Source organism: Rhineura floridana, chromosome 3 (assembly GCF_030035675.1).
Source record: "Rhineura floridana isolate rRhiFlo1 chromosome 3, rRhiFlo1.hap2, whole genome shotgun sequence".
Classification (NCBI taxonomy): Eukaryota; Metazoa; Chordata; class Lepidosauria; order Squamata; family Rhineuridae; genus Rhineura; species Rhineura floridana.
Window position 1 is genome coordinate 41,513,700 of NC_084482.1, and position 23,442 is coordinate 41,537,141.

Here is a 23,442-nt window from a genome sequence, read left to right on the forward strand (position 1 = left end):
CACCAACCGAAGTTGGTAGAAGGCACTCCGTGCCACCGAGGCTACCTGAGCCTCAAGTGACAGAGATGGTTCTAGGAGAACCCCCAAGCTACGAACCTGCTCTTTCAGGGGGAGCGCAACCCCATCCAGAACAGGTTGGACATCCACCATCTGGTCAGAAGAACCACCCACTAACAGCATCTCAGTCTTGTCTGAATTGAGCCTCAGTTTATTAGCCCTCATCCAGGCCATTGTCGCAGCCAGGCACCAGTTCAACACATTGACAGCCTCACCTGAAGAAGATGAAAAGGAGAAATAGAGCTGCGCGTCATCAGCATACTGATGGCAACGCACTCCAAAGCTCCGGATGACCGCACCCAACGGTTTCATGTAGATGTTGAACAGCATGGGGGACAGAACTGACCCCTGCAGAACCCCATACTGGAGAGTCCAGGGTGCCGAGTAATGTTCCCCAAGCCCCACCTTCTGGAGGCGACCTGCCAAGTCGGAGTGGAACCACCGCAATGCAGTACCTCCCATTCCCAACTCAGCTAGTCTCCCCAGAAGAATACCATGGTCGATGGTATCGAAAGCCGCTGAGAGATCAAGGAGAATCAACAGAGTCACACTCCCCCTGTCTCTCTCCCGACAAAGGTCATCATACAGGGCGACCAAGGCTGTTTCCGTGCCAAAACCAGGCCTGAAACCCGACTGAAATGGATCCAGATAATCGGTCTCATCCAACAGTCTCTGGAGCTGGCCTGCAATCACTTGTTCCAGGACCTTGCCCAGGAATGGAACATTTGCTACCGGCCTATAGTTATTAAGATTTTCTGGGTCCAGGGAGGGCCTCTTCAGGAGTGGTCTCACTACTGCCTCTTTCAGGCAGCCAGGGACTAAAGTGTTTGACTAAAACAGTACAGTATAGCATATTACTAGCATAGCCTCTTGTAAGCTGATGGAATGTGTTGAACTTATTCTTTCATCTTAGGGATATGTTTCTCTTCAGAGCCTGAGAGAAAATATTGCTACAGCTTTCTTCCTCCTCCACCATAGTGCCATGAAATAAAATTGATTATGCAGCTAATGCATTTGGTACAATGTATGTATGACTATCCCTATTCCTAGTTGCATAGGATTTCAGGACAAATGTAATTGGGTTGAACTTACGGCAAAAGGCATTTCTGTGGTTAATGTAGTTGTATTGCGTTCTTGATTTGATAAACATGTAGAAGTGGTCCTTGGTACTGAATTGTGCATCTCTCAGCTGGAAGCGCCCCTTTGTGGCCAAGTCAAGTGAACTAATTTACTTCATTGCATTCTGTTTAGGTCTCTTCAGTCATCAGGGATATATGTTCCATCATGGGAGATAGATGGTTCAGAATCTACAAGTGAGCTAATTAAACTTGGCGACACAGCTTATTTGTTTTCTCTAAGAAATGAAGGTGAGTTCAACCTATCCAAAAAGCAGCCCAATCTGAATGGCTAGTGCGTGGAGATCACTTTAAATAGTTCCTTCCCTGTGGAAGCTGTTTCCCCACCAAAAAACCCCCCAAACCACGAGGGATGCACGAGGTTGCTGCAGGGAGCAGGCAATTTCTCTCCATTCCAGTGTAAACATTCCTCACACACACAACTTACTTGAGGTGAACAGGGATAAGGCAAACAGTTATAAAATCTGTTTCATTACAGTGTCTTCTGAATTAAACATTCATAAGATTCAGTCACTTACACCAAGAGATGGAATAAATTCTAATCCTTTGACTACAAACAAAAATGAAAATTTCTGATTCTCCCTGACCCTGAATAGGCTCTGCTACAGTACCTTTTATTGTGTCCTAATATGTAGCAGTGTTTGGTATGACATGCTCTGCTTCTGCTGTGTCATAAAGCCCTAACCTAGACCCCCTTTATAAGGAAAAGCAGTCATACCTGCCTGATCATTTTAAAAAAAGTCAGAAGCAAATTATATAAATCATAAATAGTCTGTTCCACATAGAGATTATATTCCATGAGAGAGATTCACAAGTTAGTCATTCAAAACAACAAATTCCATTAAATTTGAAGGTTGGCTATCAGAGATGTCAATTCACAAACAACCAACTATCCAATCAAATCGAGTTCTGCAGTGTTGTGGTAAGAAGTGTCCAGTCTGTATACATTTTTGTTTAAGAAGGCTTTCCCTGAGATGTGACCCAGTAATTTATGGAATATTAGTTGCACATTTGCAGAAATAGTTTTATGGGTTTTAGAGTTGGTGATTTATTTTTATCTTGTACATTGCTTTGATGGCTTCGTGCTATGAAGCCGTTTGTTCTTAGATATGCCAAGTCGCTGAACACAAATCTGCATTGTTGCGCAATGTTTTTGTTTGATCATTAACCTGATATCAGGCATTCTTCCTCAGTGAGATAAATTAATGAATGAACAGGATATTTGTTTAAATGAGGTATCAACATTCCATTAAAAAAAACAACTTCATTTTTTCTGCAGTCAGATGCAACTTCATTCTAGCACAGTATTTACTCATTTTGTCCCCACAAGGGGGTGGGGGTTGGCATCTTTGATGCATTTTGTTTTTAATAACTAAACAGTTACAATGCTTTGCTTAATTGAACAGTTGCATTTAAATGCTACCATTACATTTTCCATTTTTTAGAGTTACCTGCAGATAGAGAAATATCTAAGAAGATTGCAGAATTTGAAGAGCTTGTGGCTTTTAGGAGACCATCTAGTATACGCTCCAGTGGCAGAAGAGCTCTTGTCTCAGAAACTCAAGGTGAATGTATATCTAAGAATCTCAGATTATTTCTTAGGTGTCTTTTCTGGTGTCAGTTGTATTTTAATCAAATAAGGCAGAACCTTTTGCCCTCCAGATGTTGCTAGGCTGTAACTCTCTTCGTCCCTAACCATTGGTTAAGCTGGCTGGGGCTGATGGCAGTTGGAGTCCAACATCTGAAGGGCCAAAGGCTCCCCAGCCCTGAAATAACAGTTACCTTTGTGTTACACCAGCTGGGGCTGACCTTTGTTTGGTGATCTAGTATATTTTAATACTGTCTGTGCATTTTATTCAATTAAATGAATGTCTCAAAAAGGACATGAACTGAGCCTCTAAACTGCTTTTCTTTCTTAAGGAGCAGCAGAATCTACTGAGTTGCCCAGGGAGCAGCTGAGTTCCAGTGCAAAAAAGCTTGGGGAACCAATTCGTTCAGCTATCCCTTTGCAGCCACCCTACCAGCCTTCTGTATCCAGGCCTCCTTGCCTAACTGAAAGAGGCAGTGGTGGTTCAGGCAGACGTTCACCATCACTGGCTAAACCTCAAGGACCTGCATCCTCCAATGTAAGTAGTGAAGTTTCCCTTATTTCTGTTTGTATTGTTTGCATCAATGGTATTGCATCACCTTGGGGTACATATTTAAACTGTTTTCAGATTACTGATGCTAGGCTTTCCTGTTTCATTAGGAATTCTGGATCAGGAACCTTAATATGCATGTTTCAATTACAGAGGAATAAGTGAAGGAGTATATTTCTCCCTGAATTATTATGCTCAACATTTTATGCCATCTCTGCTATCTTAAGCTAAAAATCACTATATAGGTCATATAGTCTATAAGTCATATAGACTTTACAGCCATGTCCAAAATGGTCTCTTAGCCAGAAAGACTGAGTAAAGAGAAATATGTTAGTGTGTTGGGTAGTGGCCTGTACTCAGTATGCATCTTACACATGCATGGTGGAAATTCAAGACTACTGGGAGGAGGTGCCTGTGACGATCCCACAGCTGGCTCTACCTGTGATACTCCCACCAGGACCACCACCTGTCAGGATCTCGGTTTTTATTTGTTCTCTCACACGCTCTAGCACAGATCTCACAAGATCCCACTGCTAGGCAGCACTACCAGCCACTTCCTGTAAACAATACTGCCTGAGACTTCGCCTTTAGTCTCCTTCTGGCTTCTTGTTACTATGTGTCTGAGTGCCCTTGCTGTCCACAAGCCCCCTGTACTTTGTCTATAAAGTATACAGCCCTGGGTTGCTCTATATGCTTGACGATGTTACAATATCTCTCTCTTCACCGCTGCCACCATTTGATACTGTTTCTCTCCAGCTTTTGGTATTACCCTGCCCACCCTTCTGGTCTGTATCAACCCCAGCCAAGGATCAGGCTTTTGGTAAACCAATAAAATATTTATTTATAAACACCAGGAAATAACAAGATTATGTAAGGTAGATTTAACAAGTGTATGGTTTCATACAGTGTCACTCTTTATGTTTCTGGTCATATATAATTTGCCTAAATATCAGCCAAATACAATCCAAGCCTCCCTCAGAACTCTGCCAACCAACTCATCCAAATAACTCTCCACTAACGACTCCCCAACAACTCCCCCCAGACTCAACTGTCATCCTCTCATTTATACCTTCAGCCATTCCAACACTCAGCCAATCATCTTACAGCATTCTCCAGCATTCTAGCCCATGTACTCCCCCCTCTCACTCAGTCACTTACCATATATCACTTAATAGACCCGCACTTACCATATTTACAGATATTAAAATACAGGGACATCCCAGTGCCTACTGTGGTAAAGAGGCATATCTTCACAATGAGTCCCTTTTAAAGTAATAAGAAGCCTTTTAGGGGATATTGAAGATATTGTTTGACAGGAACATCAAAAAGTAATACTTAATCTATTAGCTGTACCAAAGAGTGAGACTGACTGACTTCCATTTGCTAGCAAAGCATTTCTAATTGCACAAATAGAACTAGGGATCTTCTCTGTATGTTGAGGCAAACACACTTGGCATGATATTAGGAGTGAAGAGAAAGGATAAATAAGATGATAACCTATTATGAGAATTAGAAATTATTTCTCTATTTTTGGAGTGTGATTGAGTCAAAATGGACCCTTGAAGGTATTGACTTTTTAAATGAGAAACAGCAAAAGCTATGCCAAATAAAGTCAAATGGATTTATAATTTTATTTGTTTTTATTCTCTTTTAATAAGTAGTTTGTGATTGCATTTAAAAGTAATGTTGTGGAAATGCATTTCTATGGTTGTTTTTAAGGTTTGGATATTAGTTTTTCTAACTTGAATATTGCACTTTGCAGCTTGCAGAGTCTCTTGGGCAAGAGGCAGCAACCCCTTCAGGTGACATCTTTTCTCTATCAAGGACCACTTTTGGTAGGACAAACCTTGAGTCACTGAAAGTTGTACTCTAAAATCTCTTCAAATACCAGTGTTCTGCTACTCTAATTCATGCTGTTTGACATGGGGAGAAATAAATGTTTGAAAATCCAGTAATTGTAGAAGTGACCTCCTTGTGAGCCTTGCTGCTGCTGCTGCTTTTATTTTGCTTTCTTTTAAAGTCCCGTGAAAATACTCTAGTTCTAAGGGAACATTTGACCTGAATAAATCCAACTGCTATTTATGCTGGGCTGAGGACTGGATATGGTGGATCCCCGGCTGAGCTGACTAGGTCCCAGCTTAGCTGTGGTGTAGCCAGGACCCACCTAGCTCAGCCATGGGTCTGCCAGGGAAGCCCAGCCTGGTGGAAGCAGATCCGGCGGCAGCCAGTGGAAGGCCTGAAAAAGGGATGTTCTGGCGGGGTGTCAGAGGAGGAGCTGAGGGTGGGGGACTTAGGCCACATCCTACTTGTGTTTGGAGCACTCCTGCAGGTCCCAATCCAGGCAGCAGTTATGCTGGGGAAAAGGTCAGTCTAAGAAAATAATTGCAGTGGAAGTCAATGGAGAGTGCTTACTCTCCGGTGGTATCTGTGAGAGCTGGCTTTTACTTTCTGGTCCCTGCATGCAGCCCCCGTCTGAGCCCACGTACAGCCAGCCGGAGGCTTCCGAATGGCAACTGGCTGTTGTGGACCTTCCTGCTGGCTCCTGTTGCGCCGGCTTCCCCTGAGTTGGATTGTTCTGCCCATTTAGTTCAATTTGCGCCCCCTCCCCCTGCAAAGCATATCTGAGAATTGTGGGTTTTTTTAAAAAAGGATACAGTAAATTCTGTTAGAGCTTCTTTCCCTCAAAGAGCTCTACCATTCTTAAGACTCATCCATTATCCATGAGCAAGTCACATTGGACTCAGTTTATCTTACTTCCTCTAGTAGATTGTCTCAGATTACATTGTAAACCAGTACAGGGTTGCTAATGTTGTTGGATTACAACTCCCATCATCCCTTACCATTGGGAATATTGGCTGGGGCTGATGGGAGTTGAGACCAACATCTGGAGGGCACCACGTTTTAAATTTGTCAATTTAGCATACTTTAAAAAGCGAGTGTAGCATTAATGACCACAGAAACACAAATTCTTGTTGGCAAAAACATTCAATTAGCATTTACCAGTAAGCCTTTTCTCTGCTAGAATTCTTGGTAAATTACGTTGCTGAAGAGAAACAGTTCTAGAAATTGTGGTTAACCACCTTGTAATAGGCATAGCTGGAGAAAAAGAATGATCTCCCCCTTTTTTTTCTTTTCCTTTTTTTCTTTTGGAGATTTGGGTTATAAGTAAAACATCCTACCACAAATGATTCTGGCAGAAAATCTATAAAAAGGCTTCACATGAAGGTAGTTTTGTAACAGTAAAGTCTCCAGTCAGTACTTTCACCCCGTTGTCACATGTTGTGTCAAGTGCACTTAGTTTTTTGCGACTGGGAGTTTGTCACTACTTGTGGTTTGTTTATACAGAAGAGTACTATCCAAGCTAATTTCTTGTGGTTTCTCCTGTCAGATCTTCCACCTGGAGATGATAAGCCACCATCAGAAGCTGGCGTGGATGAAGCAGCTGATGAGCCAGTGCCAGACCATGACACAGATGACGAAAGACAGGTAACTGATCATTCTATCTTACTGGGTGCTGATACATTTTTATAGTACAGTAGGGCCCCGCTTTTCGGTGACCTGCTAATATGGTGGCACCAGCGTGGGGAGCTCCAGCCACCATGCTCCACCTGACAAGCAATCAGCTGGAGTGTGCGAGCTCCCTGTGTTAAAGCTGATCACACGGTACAGCTGATCAGCTGTAGCACGCGGTCAGCTGTAAGGCGGGGAGTTCATGTGCTACAGCTGATTGCTGTCAGCTGGAGCGTGTGATCAACTATACGGCGGGGAGCTCGCGGGCTCTGGGTGGCTGGAATACAGTAGGGCCCCACTTTCCAGTGGTTCTCGTTTTTCGGCTGGGCCCTAGAACATATCCTGCTGTATGAGTGGGGCCCTACTGGGTTGCCTGAGGCAGTGTACAACTTTAAACTGCAATATAAAGCCATTTGAAAATTAAAATGCTAAAATCTATATTGTATAAAACAATAAGCAACAATTTTACTATGATCATTAGTATTATTCACTAATAGGCAAAAAAACTTGCGGTTTAAGAATGTACCTATAGCCCACAGATCTTTCTATCAAACTTGAAAAAGCAGGGAAATTGGGCAGCTATAGTGAATGCACCAAGGGAGCAGGACACCTGACCTCTCTGAGATATTGTACTGCCCTACAAATTTGTCAAAATGCAAACACAGTCCAATCCACTTCCTGTGTAGCTTGGAAGAATTTGGTAACATGTGCCTCTGAGCATATGGTGAGTGGTGGCAACACCTGCCATCTCCAAAGATTAGTGAATTTCCCTGCTTTTTAATCCGGGAGGTAAGAAATGGGATCCTGTGCAAGTTTGCTGAGAATGGATTGATCATTTGCATGCTTATTGAGTTCAGTGGGATTTACTCCTGTGCAATCATGCTTAGGATGGGTAAAACTGACCGGGAGGGGGAGGGACAGAGGGCTGAAGTGGGCAGGAGAGGAGGAAGAGGGGAGGGGAGGAGAAAGGGAGAGGAAAGGGGAAGCGGGGGAAAGGCAGGTCTGATCATTTGCATGATTAAGTTCAGTGGTATCTACTTCTGTGCAATCATGCTTAAGATAGGTAAAACTGACCATGGGGAGGGGGGGAGGGGGAAGGGGAAGGAGGGGATTGGAAGGGGAGGGGGAGGGAGGGGCAAAAGAAGGGGGAGGGAAGGGGCAAGTGGGAGGGGATAGGAGGGAGGAGAAGGGAGGATGGGTTTGGTTATTTGCATAATTTTTGAGTTCAGTGGGATTTATTCCTGTACAGTCACGTTTGAAAATGGAAATGGACTGCCTTCAAGTCCCACCGGACTTATGGCAACCCTTTGAATAGGGTTTTCATGAAAAATGGTATTCAGATGTGGTTTTACCATTGCCTTCCTCTGAGGCTGAGAGGCAGTGACTGGCCCAAGGTCACTCAGTGAGCTTCATGGCTATGTGGAGATTCAAACCCTGGTCTCCCAGGTAGTAGTCCAACACTGACCTGGGGGAGGGGCAGGGAGGGGGGAGGGGAGGAGATTGGGTGGGTGGGCACTGGGCAGAAGGGAAGTCCCTTTTCTTTCCAAAAGGAAAACATTGTGAACAGTATCATTGCTTTTCAGTGTTTCCCCCACCTTTTTATTCTACAGAAGGCACAGAACCCTGCCACTAGGGTTGCCAGGTTCAGGGCAGGAGGAAGGGAGAATTCCACTTTGTGGTTTTTCCCATTACAATGTTGCAAGAACACCCACACTTGGCTGACTTCTCTTCTAAAGATACAGGATCTGTCTCAGCCCTGAACCTGGCAAGCCTACTTCCCACCCAAATTTAAGACAAAGCTGTCCCTGGCCCACAACAGGCCTCTGTTACACTTTGGACAATCATTATTTATTTATTGTGTTTATATACCGCCCCATAGCCGAAGCTCTCTGGGCTGTTTACAATAACTAAAAACATTAAAAACAAATATACAAATTTAAAAACACATCTTTTAAAAACAATTTAAACATAATTTAAAACAATTTATCATGGCTTCTCTCAAAGCCAATCATGGCTTCTCTCAAAGAATCCTGGGAAGTGTAGTTAGTGAAGGGTGCTGAGAGTTGCTAGGAGACGCCCTGTTCCTCTCACAGACCTTCAATCAGAGTGGCTGACTGTTAAACCATTCTCTCAAGGGAATAGGAGTCTCCTCTCAGCACCCTTCACAAACTACACTTCCCAGGATTCTTCAAGGGAAGCCATGACTGTCTCACGTGTCAAGTCTGGTGTGGGTGTGGCCCTCTGATTAGCCAAGCCCAGCAGCTGTGAGGCTTTTCGAACGCTGACAGTTGGTTCTTACTGAACATGCCCCGCGTTATCATTGGCTTCAAGCCAAAATTTCTTAAATTAATTAAAAATCAGTCAGGCATTTTTTTAACTTTTAAACTGCAGAAGGTGAAGGTCAGAGTATGGGGCAAGGTCAGTATTAGGATTACAGGTACTCTGTGAACATGGCTGATTTTTAATGAATTTCAACAGATTATGAGAACTCGCAGAAAAAAGTCCAAAAGGGCTCTGAGTTTTTTTTCTCTCTTTTTACACTTTGAACTCTCGATTCTCTCTGACTGTTTTGTGTATCGCCATGAAAATTGACAGGGTTGTTAAGCAAGCATTTCTGAGTTCAGGACTATAAGTTTTGTAAGGTTTTGTTTTGAAATGAGCTTATGGGAAGCCTCAGAATGGCATGGGGGGATATTTTCCATTTAACATTGCGGAATGTGAAAAATCCCAGCTGACTATAGTATACAGCCACTCTCATGGCTGTATAATTATTTTGGTGATGCCTTCCATCTGCCTGGCGTTTTGCAGGGTAACCCCAAAAACTCCATCCCAAGGAGCTTATAACAACATTTAAATGGGAGGCAACCGACAGAGTGAAGAAAGTTGGAGACGAGGGTAGATGGAAGAATATGTGCAGAGCTCAGTTAGATGTGCATAGGCTTAATTGTGAGAGGGGATGAGGACTAAAGAGTTATATCATAGGCTTCCCAGAAAAAAATGGGTTTGGAGGAGGAATTTGATGGGCGGGGGGGGAAGAGTGAATGAGTGAGAGTGTAAGCATCACACAGGTGTTCTAAGAGGAAGTTCTAGGTACACTAGGGTGAAAGACCAGTCATCTAAGAGAGCAGACTTTGGGGTGGCTGTGTGCCGGTGGTGGTGGAGGAGGGAAGTTTATAGATGGGGTTATATTGGGATGTGTGGGCAGAGCCATAAGAGGGAACCAAGCTGTGGACAGCTTTAGAGGAGAGGAGGAAGAGCTTGATCTTGATCCAGGAGTGGACAGGAAAGCAGTCTAAGGCTTGTATGGTCATCTTGTAACATCAGTGTTCTGCAGATACAAAGCAAATTTACTTGGTTTGTTGATAGACTCTTAAAACATGAATTTATGCTAGTATGATGTCTGTATCTTAGATGTTAACTTCTACTGAAATGATGAATGTAAACATGACTTTATTGTTTCAGCCAAAAGTCAGTTTACCCTAGTCTCCTGGGCTCCTACTGGGAGGAAAGGCAGGACATATCATTATCATTATTTATACTCTTTTTTACATTGTTTTTTTCCATTAATGGAAGTGCATCCACAAATCTTTCCCTTAACAAAGTGTACTGCCTGAAAGACCTGTGACAGGTTTTACTTGTGAGTCAGATACAGGAGTCCTGAGATTTTACAAGACTGCATTGCTGATTTTCTTTTTTTGAAGAGTGTTTTGCTAAAAAAAGAAAGGGTTCATTTAATGCTGGCTGCTCAGAACTCAAAATATATTTCTAGAGCTTTTTTTTCTTACTCCCCATCTAAAAGGAAATAAATGAGAACATTCAGGATATACGATCTCCTTACTTTGAGAAGGACCTGTTACGACAGTTCACATCACTACAAAGCACAAGACCTAAACAAAGGAATCTGTTTGTTGGAAAAAGGTATGTGTTCCTAGACTCATGTGATGGTATGGGGTAGCAATGATCTGAAGAGAAAAAGATGGTGTGTGAAGCGATGATCTGGCTCTGCTCACCATCAACATATGGCCCTTTACAAATTGCCTCCAAGGGAATGTAGCCCTCAACCAAAACATGCTCTCCACTCCTGATTTACAACCTCAATATTTGCTTCTTCCTCCAAACAAGTCATGTCATCAGCGACTACGGTTGTCATGTTCTTCATTAGTTCCTTTAAAAAAACCAACTCATGCAAGCTGGGTACAGATTTTTCCAGATGTGTCAGATACGTTGCTAAATATTTAGGGAGGCCAGTGTGATTACTGGGACCTGTATATGAACTCTCATCATATTGCTTCTAATGCTAAGTCTTGGGGATACTGTCCTTGACACCATGGTGCCTGAGTGTTGCTGAAATGAACCAGTTGGTGGAGAAAGCAAAACTCATTTATACCCTGACACCTTGTGGTTTCTCAGCCAGAAGGAAAGTTCCATCACAGACTCACTTGCAGAAGAACCTTTTCCCCACAGAAGGGTGAAAGAGAAGCTGTCTGTCCAGGAGCTGCACAAAACGTCAGAGAAACTCTCCCGCAGGCTGAATGAATTAGATGCAGTAAGTAAGCACCATCTGTTCTTGATAGTATCTTCGCCCAGTATAGTGCAATTCTCCTTTTGCTGTTAACAATTTGTGAGAAAACGAGTGGTGTGGGACAACCCAGGGTCAGCCCCTGAATTAAAAAATCTTGGTGGCCCAAAGTGACCAGATGGGAGACCATTTGGGGTCCAAAGTACACAGCTCTGAGCTTTACTAACATAATAAAATCAATAAATGTAGGTTGGTCCTTCTAGGGATTGACTTTTTCCAAAGACAGCCTAATATTAAAAGGTAAAGGTGTCCCCGCACTTGTAGTGCGAGTCGTTTCCGACTCTTAGGGTGACGTCTTGTGACGTTTACTAGGCAGACTGAATATATAGGGTGGGATTGCCAGTTCCTTCCCTGCCCTTTCTTTACCCCCCAGCATAGGCCGGGTACTCATTTTACCAACCACGGATGGATGGAAGGCTGAGTGGACCTCGACCCCTTTTACCGGAGATTCGACTTCCTCCTTCTGTTGGAATCGAACTCTGGCCGTGAGCAGACCTTCGGCTGCGTTACCACCGCTTACCACTCTGCGCCACAGAGGATCTTCCTAATATTAAAAGTGATACCCAAAATAATTATAGAGTTTTGAAGTAGTATACAGTCCACTCTGCCACCTCAGGATTCTACCAAGTATTCTGCTGTAGGTGTAGACCAGGCTAAGATAAATGCAAACAAGTTGCCACAAAGTGGTGGCCTTGGTTTTTGTAGTAAAAATGGAAATGGACTGCCTTCAAGCTGATCCTGACTTAGGGTGACCCTATGAATAGGGTTTTCATGGTAAGCAGTATTCAGAGGTGGTTTACCATTGCCTTCCTCTGAGGCTGAGAGGCAGTGATTGGCCCATGGTCACCCAGTGAGCTTCATGGCTGTGTGGGGATTCTAGTCCAACACCTTAACCACTACACCACACTGGCTCGCACTGCTTTTGTAGTAAAGGTGGGGCTATATATACTTGAAGCAGGAATTCTCTGGCTGCTGTTTTAACCAACTAGAAATGGACAGATAGTGCTAGGTAATGCTATTGGAGACCTCTGGAATGAACTCTTGACAGACGGACCATTCTCTTCAAACAACAGATGTTAAAGCATGCTTTGGGTGAACGAAGCAAGGAGGAGTCATCGGCTGACGAAGATAAACTTTCTCAACACAGTGACAGCATCATGGATTACCGCCAAATGAAACCAGAAGCAGGTAACCGTTCTAAGTGTTATATTTCATTACAGTGGTTCCCAAGCCTTTTTCTCCATGGACTACTTGAAAGTTGCTGAGGGTCTTGGTGGATCACTTAATTACTTTGTTGTAGCAATTGTAAAGTGCCATGCTAGATGCTGTATGATTTTTAATTGTATTTTTGCTGCTTTTATTTCTTTATGCTGTATTACAATTTGAATTCCATAAAATTCCAAAGCCACGGGCTGTCTGAACAAAGCTTGCGGACCACCGTTTGGCAACCCCTGTTGTCTTACATACTGGGTAACTCCAGCTTTCTTTATGTGCGTTGGGACTTCCTTCAGTAAATGCAGGCCTTCTGCTGAGCCTGGATTGGCATCACTGTGTAATGGTGATAGCAATGGCTAGTCCTAGGGATTTAAGCAAAATCAGTATTATGGACTGTATTCATTTAATGGGTTTTTTTTAAAAGAAATTTATTTAAAAGTGTGAATCTAAGGGCTAAAATGAAATGAATGCAGTCTTGGAATATGGGATAGCCGAGTATTTGGTCCCAGAGAGTTCCCCTGGAAACAGGAGTCACTGTCTCTACCCCATTGGCTGTTGAAGGGCATTCACCCTGAAAAGTTCTTGCTCGGCTGAGCATTACCTTGCCAGCGTCGCTGTGGGTTAACACGATCACATGATCATGTGGGCTCTGGGGAAGTGCAGCAGCCGCTGTCTTCCTCCTTTGGCCATGCTGCACTGTTATGAGCTAAGCTGTGCTTTGGCTTAGGATGTCATCCGAACCTGGGTGCATGGTGTGTTTTCCTCCCAAGAACGAAACTTGTTCACAACTTGCGGTTTGTCGGGAGCAAGACAAACCATGAACCTGAGTACAGATGGCACACTAAGCTAAACGATGGCTTGGTACACAGCACCAGGACCAAAGGAGGAGCAAAGCAGCCACAGTCTCCTCTTGTGCATTTGCACTGTCATTGTTCGGCTTAGTCTGCTGTGTGAACCACGTGAGAGTGTCTGCAGGCACCTCTCAGTTCAGCAGCTATTATTAGAAGCACTTATTTCTTATAGCTACTCCACTTCCCAGAAGAGCCCCCAGCAGGCAGCGGTCACTTTCTACTTCGCCACCTCGATCGAGCCACCAACTATCATCTGAATTGGACGGTGCATTTCGGAAAGATGTGAGAGGGCCGGCTGGAAAGATGCGTGATCGCTTGCAAAAGGAACAGGACCAGAGGAAACTGAGAGCAAAGGTAATGGCAGCAGGATTGCAAGATGCAGCCCCCCAAGATGAATGGCCAATAACCTCAGTAGGCAAATAGGCGCACCCAACATTGAAGAGGCTGCACAGAGGCCTATTGCACAAAGGGTATAGATGGTTTAGCTGCTTCCCCAGAGAGCAGGTTATAAGTTGTTGTTGTTTAAATGGGGGCATGACCAGAGTTTGGAAGATCTCTGATGCCAGGGGTTTGGTCCTGCAGGGTCTCCGGAGGTCTTAGACCCTTTACTTTTTTGGGAGCAGAGTCTCTTTCTCTCCAGCATCCTACAAGCCAATCAGCATGAAAGGGAGTGTGTTAGCCACTGCGAAGAGTCTTCTAATGTGCTTCCTTTGTCCTTTCCTGCTGAGTGAAAAGAGGCAAATCAGCCACTGAGAAGAGTCTTCTCAGTGCTAACACTTTCCTCTTTCATGCTTCTTGGTTCCTAGGCATTAACAAGGATCTCATTCTCAGCCCACAGCAAAAAAAAAAGCAGGGGAGGGCATGGCTGTGATCAACTTGAAGGGACCCTGCACTTATGAATTTGCCACTACTCTACTGCTGACTCTCTAAAAACCCACCCAGTGAATTTGCTGGAGCTGTGCCAGGACATGAGCAACCTAGGAAACATGCATTCATTTCTCTTTTGGACTTGTTATATGGCTTCAGCAAAGGGTTTAGCCAAATAATAAAACAGCTTAAATAATCCTTCATCCTTTTTTAATTTCTCTGCTGTTCTGGCCCTGATACTTATCAAGCATCCTTTTCTAAATTGCATGTGGTTTTGACTGGTTATTAATCTTGCAGTTATGTTTCTGAGAGAAGCTTCATGGATGTTTTGGTTTTGTAACTTCTCGAAAAGGATCTTATGTCCAGATCAGCAGTGAAGAACTCGGCCTCATAAAGGCAAAGCTTTGGTTCGGGCTTTAACAAAATTCCTTCCCACATCTTACGTTTTTTTGGGGGGGGGGGATGGGAGGTTCCAGTGAGCTGCAACTTCTTGGTGCTACTACTAAGTCCTTTACTCCTCTGTACCAGTTTAGTATTTTTAACAGATAAAACTTGGTAATGCCCTCTGCGTGAGAGTTTCCAATATTAGCTACAGCAAACATAATTCTGACTTTCACAGTGGCTATGGGTAGAGGCTTTTAGTTTTTGTGCTAGTTGCTTTGTTTTTATGTATCCAGTGTTCCACATGCTTACTTGGCCTTCCTCTCCTTCCCCAAATGCCCCCCAAATATGCTCCAGAGGGTCCCCCAACTCTCCAGAGCTGAGTTTGAGGGTGCACAGCGGACTGGAGAGGACAGGAAAGGATTGCACTTGCAGAAGTCCATTGTGCCAGCAGCACTGCAGTGTTGGATACAGTCCTATATTGTTATCAACCTTTAAAGACACAGGATTATCCTGCAAGCCTAAACCTCTGCCTAGTGACTGTTCCCTTGCACCATGGTGGTGGTCCTGTTAGGATCCACACCCTAAGATTGATCTGGCTGTTGGTCTCTTTGTGAGCAGAGTTCAAATTTTTGGTTCTTACCTTTTTGAAGCCCTGCATGGCGTAGGACTTTGGTACCTGGCATTCCCCTGCCTGTGAATTAAGATGATCTTTAGAGGCTCTCCTCTAGGTGCCTTTGCCCTCCGAGGCGAGATGAGCAAGAACTGGAAAGAGGGTTGCCTTTGCTGTGCTGCCCCTCCTGTGGAATTGGCTTGTCTGCTAGTTGCATCTGTTGTTTGCTTGTTTGGTCCTTCTGATGCCAGTTATTTCCACAGGCCTTTAAAAAATATTACCTGAACTGGTTTTATTCTTTTGTGAAGTTTTTACACTTTTAAAAATTGATTTTTTTTTTGCTGCTTCGGTATGTAGATTTGCTATTTTTATTTAGCTTAGTTGTCAGGTGCCTTGGGGGTGGAAGTACAGAAAAGTGGCATGTAATTCATAAATGCGTACACTTTTTATGTAAATTGCTCAGGCTTTATTTTTGCCTTCTAGCTCTTGACTAAAGCCTATGAAGATGAATTAAGAGCTTATGAGGCTAGTGAGAGATTTGAACTGGCAGAGCTAAAGGCCAAGGCCAAGGAAACGGTAAGGAGGAGCATAAGAGAACAGAGGTGTTGATAGCAATGTGCATTTCTTGTGCTGATTTCTGCTTTCCTGAGATTCAGAGGGAGGATTTCCTCTTTCAAGGAGAATCTTTCCAATTGGTTGGCCTTCCAACCATGTACTACAACCATTAAGTGAATTATGGTCACACCAACATCCTGGATGTTGTGTGATCATACCATTCGCGTCAGGATTCTTGGGGCTAGTTTTGCACTGAATCCAGGATTGGTGACTGTTCATTGGTAACAGGCCTCCAACTTCACTCTGTAGGGTCTTGTGCGGTTGTGTCTCCTAGTTCAGCTACCAGACATCACTTACAAGGAGGAAGATGACGCTTCAGGTTTGGTTCCTCAGCACACACCTAAACTGTGGCCTCTTTTTTTTTTTACTATATGATAAGAAACAAATAATATTCCAGAATAACACATACAGCTTAAGCACACCTAAACAGTATAGCCATATATAACAGTGCATGGAAACATCAAATCCCAGGTGCAGGTAGGAGAAGAACTTCTACGTTATATTTTTGCATTTCTCTGACATTTAGGTCATCTTGGGGACTTGCCTTGGATGAGTTTGGACTTACCCAAACTTGAATGAGCCTTTTTTATGAGCCCCATATCTGTGTATTTCTGGCTGGGACTTGTGTCCCACCATCTTCCCGATGTAAAGAAAAGAAATGAAGTCACTCCAGATTGTTGCAAATAAATCTGTTCCCTTTGCTTTTCTTTGTGACTTAATGTGGCATGTTACTTTCTCCTTTCCTGCCGTTATATAAGTTTGGTGCACCAGTTCTGTATATTCTGTCCCAAAGTGTTTTTCCAGTGCTGTACAATGATCAAATGTACTGCCACAAGCATAAACCTAATCAAGTCCTTTGAATGTCCTTCTGCATTATCACAAGAAAAATAGACAAGCACAGGTTGGGGTCTTTAACCATGGAGTACCAGATAATGAGGCTTATCTCAGCAATAACATCATCCCAACACACATCTGCCAGAGGACATTACCATCACAAATGAAAATAGACTGTAGCCTCTTTGATACCAAAAATGATTAGTGCTAATTAGACTCTTGAAGGTCATGTGAAAGCATATTGATTTTGAAGGGATGTGGTTGGTAATAGGTTGCCCGTGAATCGTATGGCCAGGTGAACAGTGGCATCCAGAACATTAATGGAGACTTATTCAAGCAATACTTCCCCCAGTGCAGTGGCACTGGGCAAATCCAGAAATTACTGGATTTCATATCCAACAATTCAGATGTAGTCAGAGAGGAAAACTGCAACCACATTAATGCTGGTAGTGTCTAACCTTTCTTTAAGACACAAGCTTGGATCTAAAAACGCTTTCTGGTGACGCATGAAGAAGAGAAGACTAATTCCCCTTCCATCTGCATGTACCCATGAAAAGCCACCCTGGAAGTTCACATCCCCCTGGAACCAATTTTCAGGGTTCTTAAAGGGCAGAAGTTGGGAGCCTTTGACCTGCCAGATGTTGCTGATCTGCATCTCCCATCAGCCCAGCCAGCATAGCCATTAACTGAGGCTGATAGGCATCTGGAGGGCTAAAGGTTCCCAATCCCTGTTAAAGGATTATAAATGAGGGGAATTCAGTAACTCCTCCTGCATGAACTGTAGTGCTGTGGGATTTAAATCCAAGCCACAGATATTTGAAGATGAAGAGGTAAAGAATCAAGTATTATGCTTGTATGGACTCAAGAGAAAGCTTGTGTGCCATATTGTCCATTAGTGTAATGTGAAAGAAAGGCAATTCTATCATATGGTGTAGGACTGCATTCAACATGGCATCACAGATAAACCAGGCATGGTGCAGTATAAGAGACCTGGTACACAGAGATCCTCCTCTCCCTTGCACAGCATCCATTTGCCCTACTGAAGAATTTGGCCCAGTCCATGTGAATATCCTTGCAAACAGCCAAAGGCTATTTTTGGAAGTATTTGCATTTTAGTAACTGTTCTCCATGTGTGTTTGCATCTAGGAACAAAAATACCAAGAGAACTTATTTAAAGAACCCCCAAGAGTCTTGCAAGCAGCGAAGATTTATTCCAGAAAAAACGTACCTCGGAATCCCAAACTCAGCCAGTGGATTTCAAGAGGAGGGTTTGCAAAGCCAAAGAAAGCAGCTCTGAGTAAGAATTACAAAACGTGCCTTGGTAGAAAGCCTGGCATCTTTTGGAAGCATTGACTGAAGGCCAAGAATACTGGGTTCTTGCCAATGTATAACTGCGAAGCAATTCTCTCTTATGACCGCCGTATGTCTAGACTTGTGTAAAGGAAGCAAATTCATGTACTAATATGTAGCTCAGACTGCAACTCATTCCAGCATCTTCCTTAGAGGCCATCAGAGAGAGGCCACTGCATTCCTCTCTGCTCCACCAGTTCTTCTAAGTTCACTCCGGTCATGGGGGAGGGGGGAGGGATTGTAGCTTTAAAATTAGTACCCTGAGCAAAGCATGCAAGCAATGCTTATGAAGCTTGATGTTCTTCTCCAGTGGGCACCAGGATACCCCCAAGTGGGTACTGTCTTCCTCTCCTGTTGTTTGAGGCAGGAAAGAGTTAACACTCTGACGGACTGTTACCTCAGTCCCTTCCACGGAGTGTTAGTTCATTTTCCTGCCTCCTTGAGCAGTACTTATTTTCTGCCTAGTACTGATTGTGCCGTTGCTACAAGAGTGCTGGGAGAGATGCTGTCAAAGAAAAGGGGGCACTCCATAAACAGCACCCTCAGTTTGGCTCGGCATGTTCTCTCTCTGTGGCGAAAAGCCGCAGCCTGAGTGATGCCGGTTCTATTGGTCAGTGCAGAGAAATACCTGCAAGAAGTGCTCAACTCTCTATTTTGGAGCATTGTACAGGGGTGGTATTTAAATAAGAACATAAGTACATAAGAAGAGCCTGCTGGATCAGGCCAGTGGCCCATCTAGTCCAGCGGCCCATCTAGTCCAGCATCCCGTTCTCACAGTGGCCAACCAGGTGCCTGGGGGAAGCCCGCAAGTAGGACCCGAGTGCAAGAACACTCTCCCCTCCTGAGGCTTCCGGCAACTGGTTTTCAGAAGCATGCTGCCTCTGACTAGGGTGGCAGAGCACAGCCATCATGGCTAGTAGCCATTGATAGCCCTATCCTCCATGAATTTGTCTAATCTTCTTTTAAAGCCATCCAAGCTGGTGGCCATTACTGCATCTTGTGGGAGCAAATTTCATAGTTTAACTATGCGCTGAGTAAAGAAGTACTTCCTTTTGTCTGTCCTGAATCTTCCAACATTCAGCTTCTTAGAATGTGCACGAGTTCTAGTATTATGGGAGAGGGAGAAGAACTTTTCTCTATCCACTTTCTCAATGCCATGCATAATTTTATACACTTCTATCACGTCTCCTCTGACCCGCCTGTTCTCTAAACTAAAAAGCCCCAAATGCTGCAACCTTTCTTTGATTTTGTTGAGTGTGGGTAAGGTGGCAATGGGTTTCATGTAACTGTCTAAATGCTGTAATTGTGCAGATCAAATATGCATGTACATATATTGCCCAACTTAATCTGCTTTCAAGATACATAATTTTACAAGATTTTACCCCCAAAAAGAGAAAAATGTAGCTTAGGGTACAGTCCATCTTGCATTTACGCTGGGCTGAGGGGAGTTGGATGCAGCGGATCTCCAGCTGAACTTGCTGGGCTGTAGTTCAGCCAGGGCTCACCTGAGACCAGCATAAGTCGTCCATCCCCCCCAAAGAGGCATTCTAGTGGGTGTGTTGGGAGGGGATCTAGGCCACATCCAACTTATGTTTGGAGTGTTGCTGCAGGTCCCAATTCAGGCAAAAGTTATGCCGGGAAAAAGGTCGGCCTCAGAAAATAAATACAATAGAAGTCAATAGAGAGGGCTTACTCTGTGGTAGGGGTATTTGGGAGAGCAGACTTTTACTTCCTGGTCCCTGCATGCAGCTCCCAGCTGAGCCGGCATTCAGCCAACCCAGAGGCTCCTGAATGGCAATTGGATGTGGTGGAACTTTATGCCAGGTTCTCTTGCACAGGCACCACTTATGCTGGCTTCCTGAGTTGGATTGCTCTGCTCATCAGAGAGTCTGACAATAGGAGCCTTGGGAAAGAACTAGCACTTATGATTGCTGTGGAAGTGCTTCTTTGTCCTACTAATTCCTGATGCTTTAGTAGTTGATAATGTCCAAACCTATGAGGGCTAGCATCTTGGGAGGGAAAGCCAAGATTCTGCAGCTGTTAGGCTTTCTTTTCAATTTTGAGTGTATACCAAAATACACAGAATGCACAGTCTTAGACTCTGGGAACAGTAGGACTTATTTCCAAGTGAACCTGCCTAGGATTATGCTGTTAGACACCACAGTCCTTTGGCTTATCAGTTCTATTTCTAATGACTGAAAGAAAATGTTCAACTGAAAGATGGACTCTAGAATGGAGGAAGTTGCTTTCTAATATTTTTCAGGACTGTTAACAGTGAAATTCTGCAAGAATATAGAAAAAGCACAATGTACTGGTTTCTGAGAATCTCAATTATCAACTAATTTCAGAAAGGAAAAGGAAATAAAGTCTGCATCCATAAGGGTTAGAACTTTGTGATCGAAAGTGTATGGGCAACAACTTAATGGACTGTCAAATGGCAGAGGTGACAGAATAAAATTGCCAGCTGGGCTTCAATGCCCTTCCCTTATCCAGTGATAGAAGAACCCAAATCAATGGTGTAAAATAATATTTGCATTACTTGCAGGCCAAAAAATCCAACTTTTCTTGGGGGAGATTTGGATTGTCTGGGCACAGACAGGTTGTTGTTGTTGTTGGAGGGTTCAGAATACACACAGACCTGGCATCCTCATTTGTAATAAATTACTATTAACACTGGATTATGACTGACAATGAACAAAATGGTTCTTGGCCTGTGTATTCCCACAAATAGGATTAAGTGGCAATTAAGAGATTAAAGGGAAATTTAAACCAAGGCTAGGGATGTTAAATAATCAACAGAGAAACGCACTGACTGACCAAGATGAAATAAAAGGAAGATGAAAGCAATACACTGAAGAACTCTATAAAAGAGATGCAAAGATGACGGATTCATTCACGGAGGAACCATATGATGAAGAACCAGAAATTTTAGAATGTGAGGTGAAAGCTGCTCTTCAAATACTTGGAAGAAACAAAGCACCAGGAACAGATGGCATACCAATAGAGTTGCTACAAACTACTGAGATTGAATCTTTCCAAATTTTGACAAATTTGTCAAGAAATATAGAAAACTAAACAATGGCCCACAGACTGGAAGCGTTCAATATACATCCCAATTCCAAAGAAAGGGGATCCCAGGGAATGCAGTAATTACCAAACTATTGCCTTAATATCCCATGCAAGTAAAGTAATGCTCAAGATTCTATAACAAAGGCTCTTACCATATATGGAGTGAGAAATGCCAGATGTCCAAGCTGGATTTAGAAAGGCAAGAGGCACCAGAGATCATATTGCAAACATACATTGGATAATGGAATGAAGCAAGGAATTTCAGAAGAAAATCACCCTGTGCTTTGTAGATTCCAGCAAAGCCTTTGACTGTGTAGATCATGAATAACTGTGGAATGCTTTAAAAGAAATGGGGATGCCACAACATCTGATTGTCCTCATGCGCAACCTATACTCTGGACAAGAGGCTACTGTAAGGACAGAATATGGAGAAACCGATTGGTTCCCCATCGGAAAGGGTGTGAGACGGGTGTATTTTATCACCCTATTTGATTAATCTATATGCCGAACATACACGGAAAGCGGGATTGGACCAAGACGAAGGTGTGAAAATTGGAAGGAGAAATATCAATAATTTAAGTTCTCCAGTGGTCACCAGGACACCGCCAAGTGAGTATTGTCTTCCTTGATAGTGCTTGAGGCAGGAAAGAGTTAACACTCCAAACAGACCATTACTGCGGACCCTCCCACGGAGTGCTAGTTCATTTTCCTGCCTTGCTTGAGCAGTACAGTACTGATTTTCACTTTGCTCTTCAGTCTGGCCGAGTTATATCCTTATTTATTTGTCTGTTTAAATTATTTATTAGTAGTTAATGTTCAGTTGACTTGTCTCTGAATCTGTATGGGTGTTTGTATGTAGTTTCCTAAGGAATTTGCAGTGAGTGCCTGAATGGCAGTTAAGTGTTTGTTAGTCCGTTCAGCATACCTCGCTAGTATACCTTTGAGCTCCTGAGATTAATTAGCCTAATGATTCTCCTCAGTTAATGAATTTCCTCTGTGATTTTCTTCAGCTGAATGTCAAAAAGACTGAAGTAATGACAATGGAAGATTTATGCAACTTTACAGTTGACAATGAAGACATTGAACTTGTCAAGGATTATCAATATCTTGGCACAATCATTAACCAAAATGGAGACAATAGTCAAGAAATCAGAAGAAGGCTAGGACTGGGGAGGGCAGCTGTGAGAGAACTAGAAAAGGTCCTCAAATGCAAAGATGTATCACTGAACACTAAGGTCAGGATCATTCAGACCATGGTATTCCCGATCTCTATGTATGGATGAGAAAGGTGGATAACAGAAAAATCAACTCATTTGAAATGTGGTGTTGGAAGAGAGCTAATAATTGGGTGTCAGAACAAATTAAACCAGAACTGTCACTAGAAGCTAAAATGATGAAACTGAGGTTATCATACTTTGGACACATCATGAGAAGACATGATTCACTAGAAAAGACAATAATGCTGGAAAAAACAGAAGGGAGTAGAAAAAGAGGAAGGCCAAACAGGAGGTGGATTGACTCCATAAAGGAAGCCACAGACCTGAATTTACAAGATCTGAACAGGGTGGTTCATGACAAATGCTCTTGGAGATCACTGATTCATAGCGTCGCCATAAGTCGTAGTCGAATTGAAGGCACATAACAACAACAATGAGGGATTAACTACATATTACATGCTAATGTTTGCAACAGAACTTGCCAACCTTTTTTTGAAAAAGAAAAGTGGCTTTGTGTGGGAATGAGATGGAGCCCAGAGAGAGCAGCTGTGTGTATGCTTAACCCTTCAGGTCCTACCCACCAACTTTGTTGGGTAACAAAAACTTTTGGGGCAGAATTCTTTTAAATGATTGAGACTAGTGATGTGACATATATTTTCATTCTCCAGGGCATTAACCTGCAGCTTTTTCCCTAGACAAAATGCTGGCAGCTTGAAGACTGGGGCCTCTGGCTGCACCATCTTGGACTTGTTTCTCCAGAGCTGTGTGGCTTATATCCACCTCGGCCTTTTTCTCTTACAGTGAAGGTCAAGAAGAACAATCTCTTGCCTCTGCTCCTGGAGGATTTTCCTCACCTGCACATTTCACGCCCCGTTATGAATAAGATGTGGCAACAGCAGCTTGCACAGATAGAACAACTGAAGTCCCCCAGCAATAGAAACGAATTCAGATTGCAAAGTGAAGTGAGTTAATCTGCCTGGGCTGAGGAGGATCCTAGTCTTTTCTTTTTT

At 43.3% G+C, this 23,442-nt stretch overlaps 1 protein-coding gene across 3 annotated transcripts in view; it reads left to right on the forward strand.

The window, feature by feature from the left end:
• The window catches only part of CEP95 (centrosomal protein 95), a 51,348-nt gene that overhangs the window by 17,861 nt on the left and 10,045 nt on the right, over positions 1-23,442 (forward strand). For 2 of the 3 annotated variants that reach the window (XM_061615542.1, XM_061615543.1), the window contains exons 6-17: positions 1,309-1,424; positions 2,639-2,758; positions 3,114-3,319; positions 5,094-5,166; positions 6,720-6,817; positions 10,641-10,759; positions 11,252-11,387; positions 12,494-12,608; positions 13,659-13,840; positions 15,831-15,923; positions 17,943-18,093; positions 23,234-23,394. In XM_061615542.1, the coding sequence (XP_061471526.1) occupies positions 1,309-1,424; positions 2,639-2,758; positions 3,114-3,319; positions 5,094-5,166; positions 6,720-6,817; positions 10,641-10,759; positions 11,252-11,387; positions 12,494-12,608; positions 13,659-13,840; positions 15,831-15,923; positions 17,943-18,093; positions 23,234-23,394 (1,570 nt within the window). The remainder of the gene's footprint in view (positions 1-1,308; positions 1,425-2,638; positions 2,759-3,113; positions 3,320-5,093; positions 5,167-6,719; positions 6,818-10,640; positions 10,760-11,251; positions 11,388-12,493; positions 12,609-13,658; positions 13,841-15,830; positions 15,924-17,942; positions 18,094-23,233; positions 23,395-23,442) is intronic. The other variant, XM_061615544.1, reaches the window with a different exon arrangement.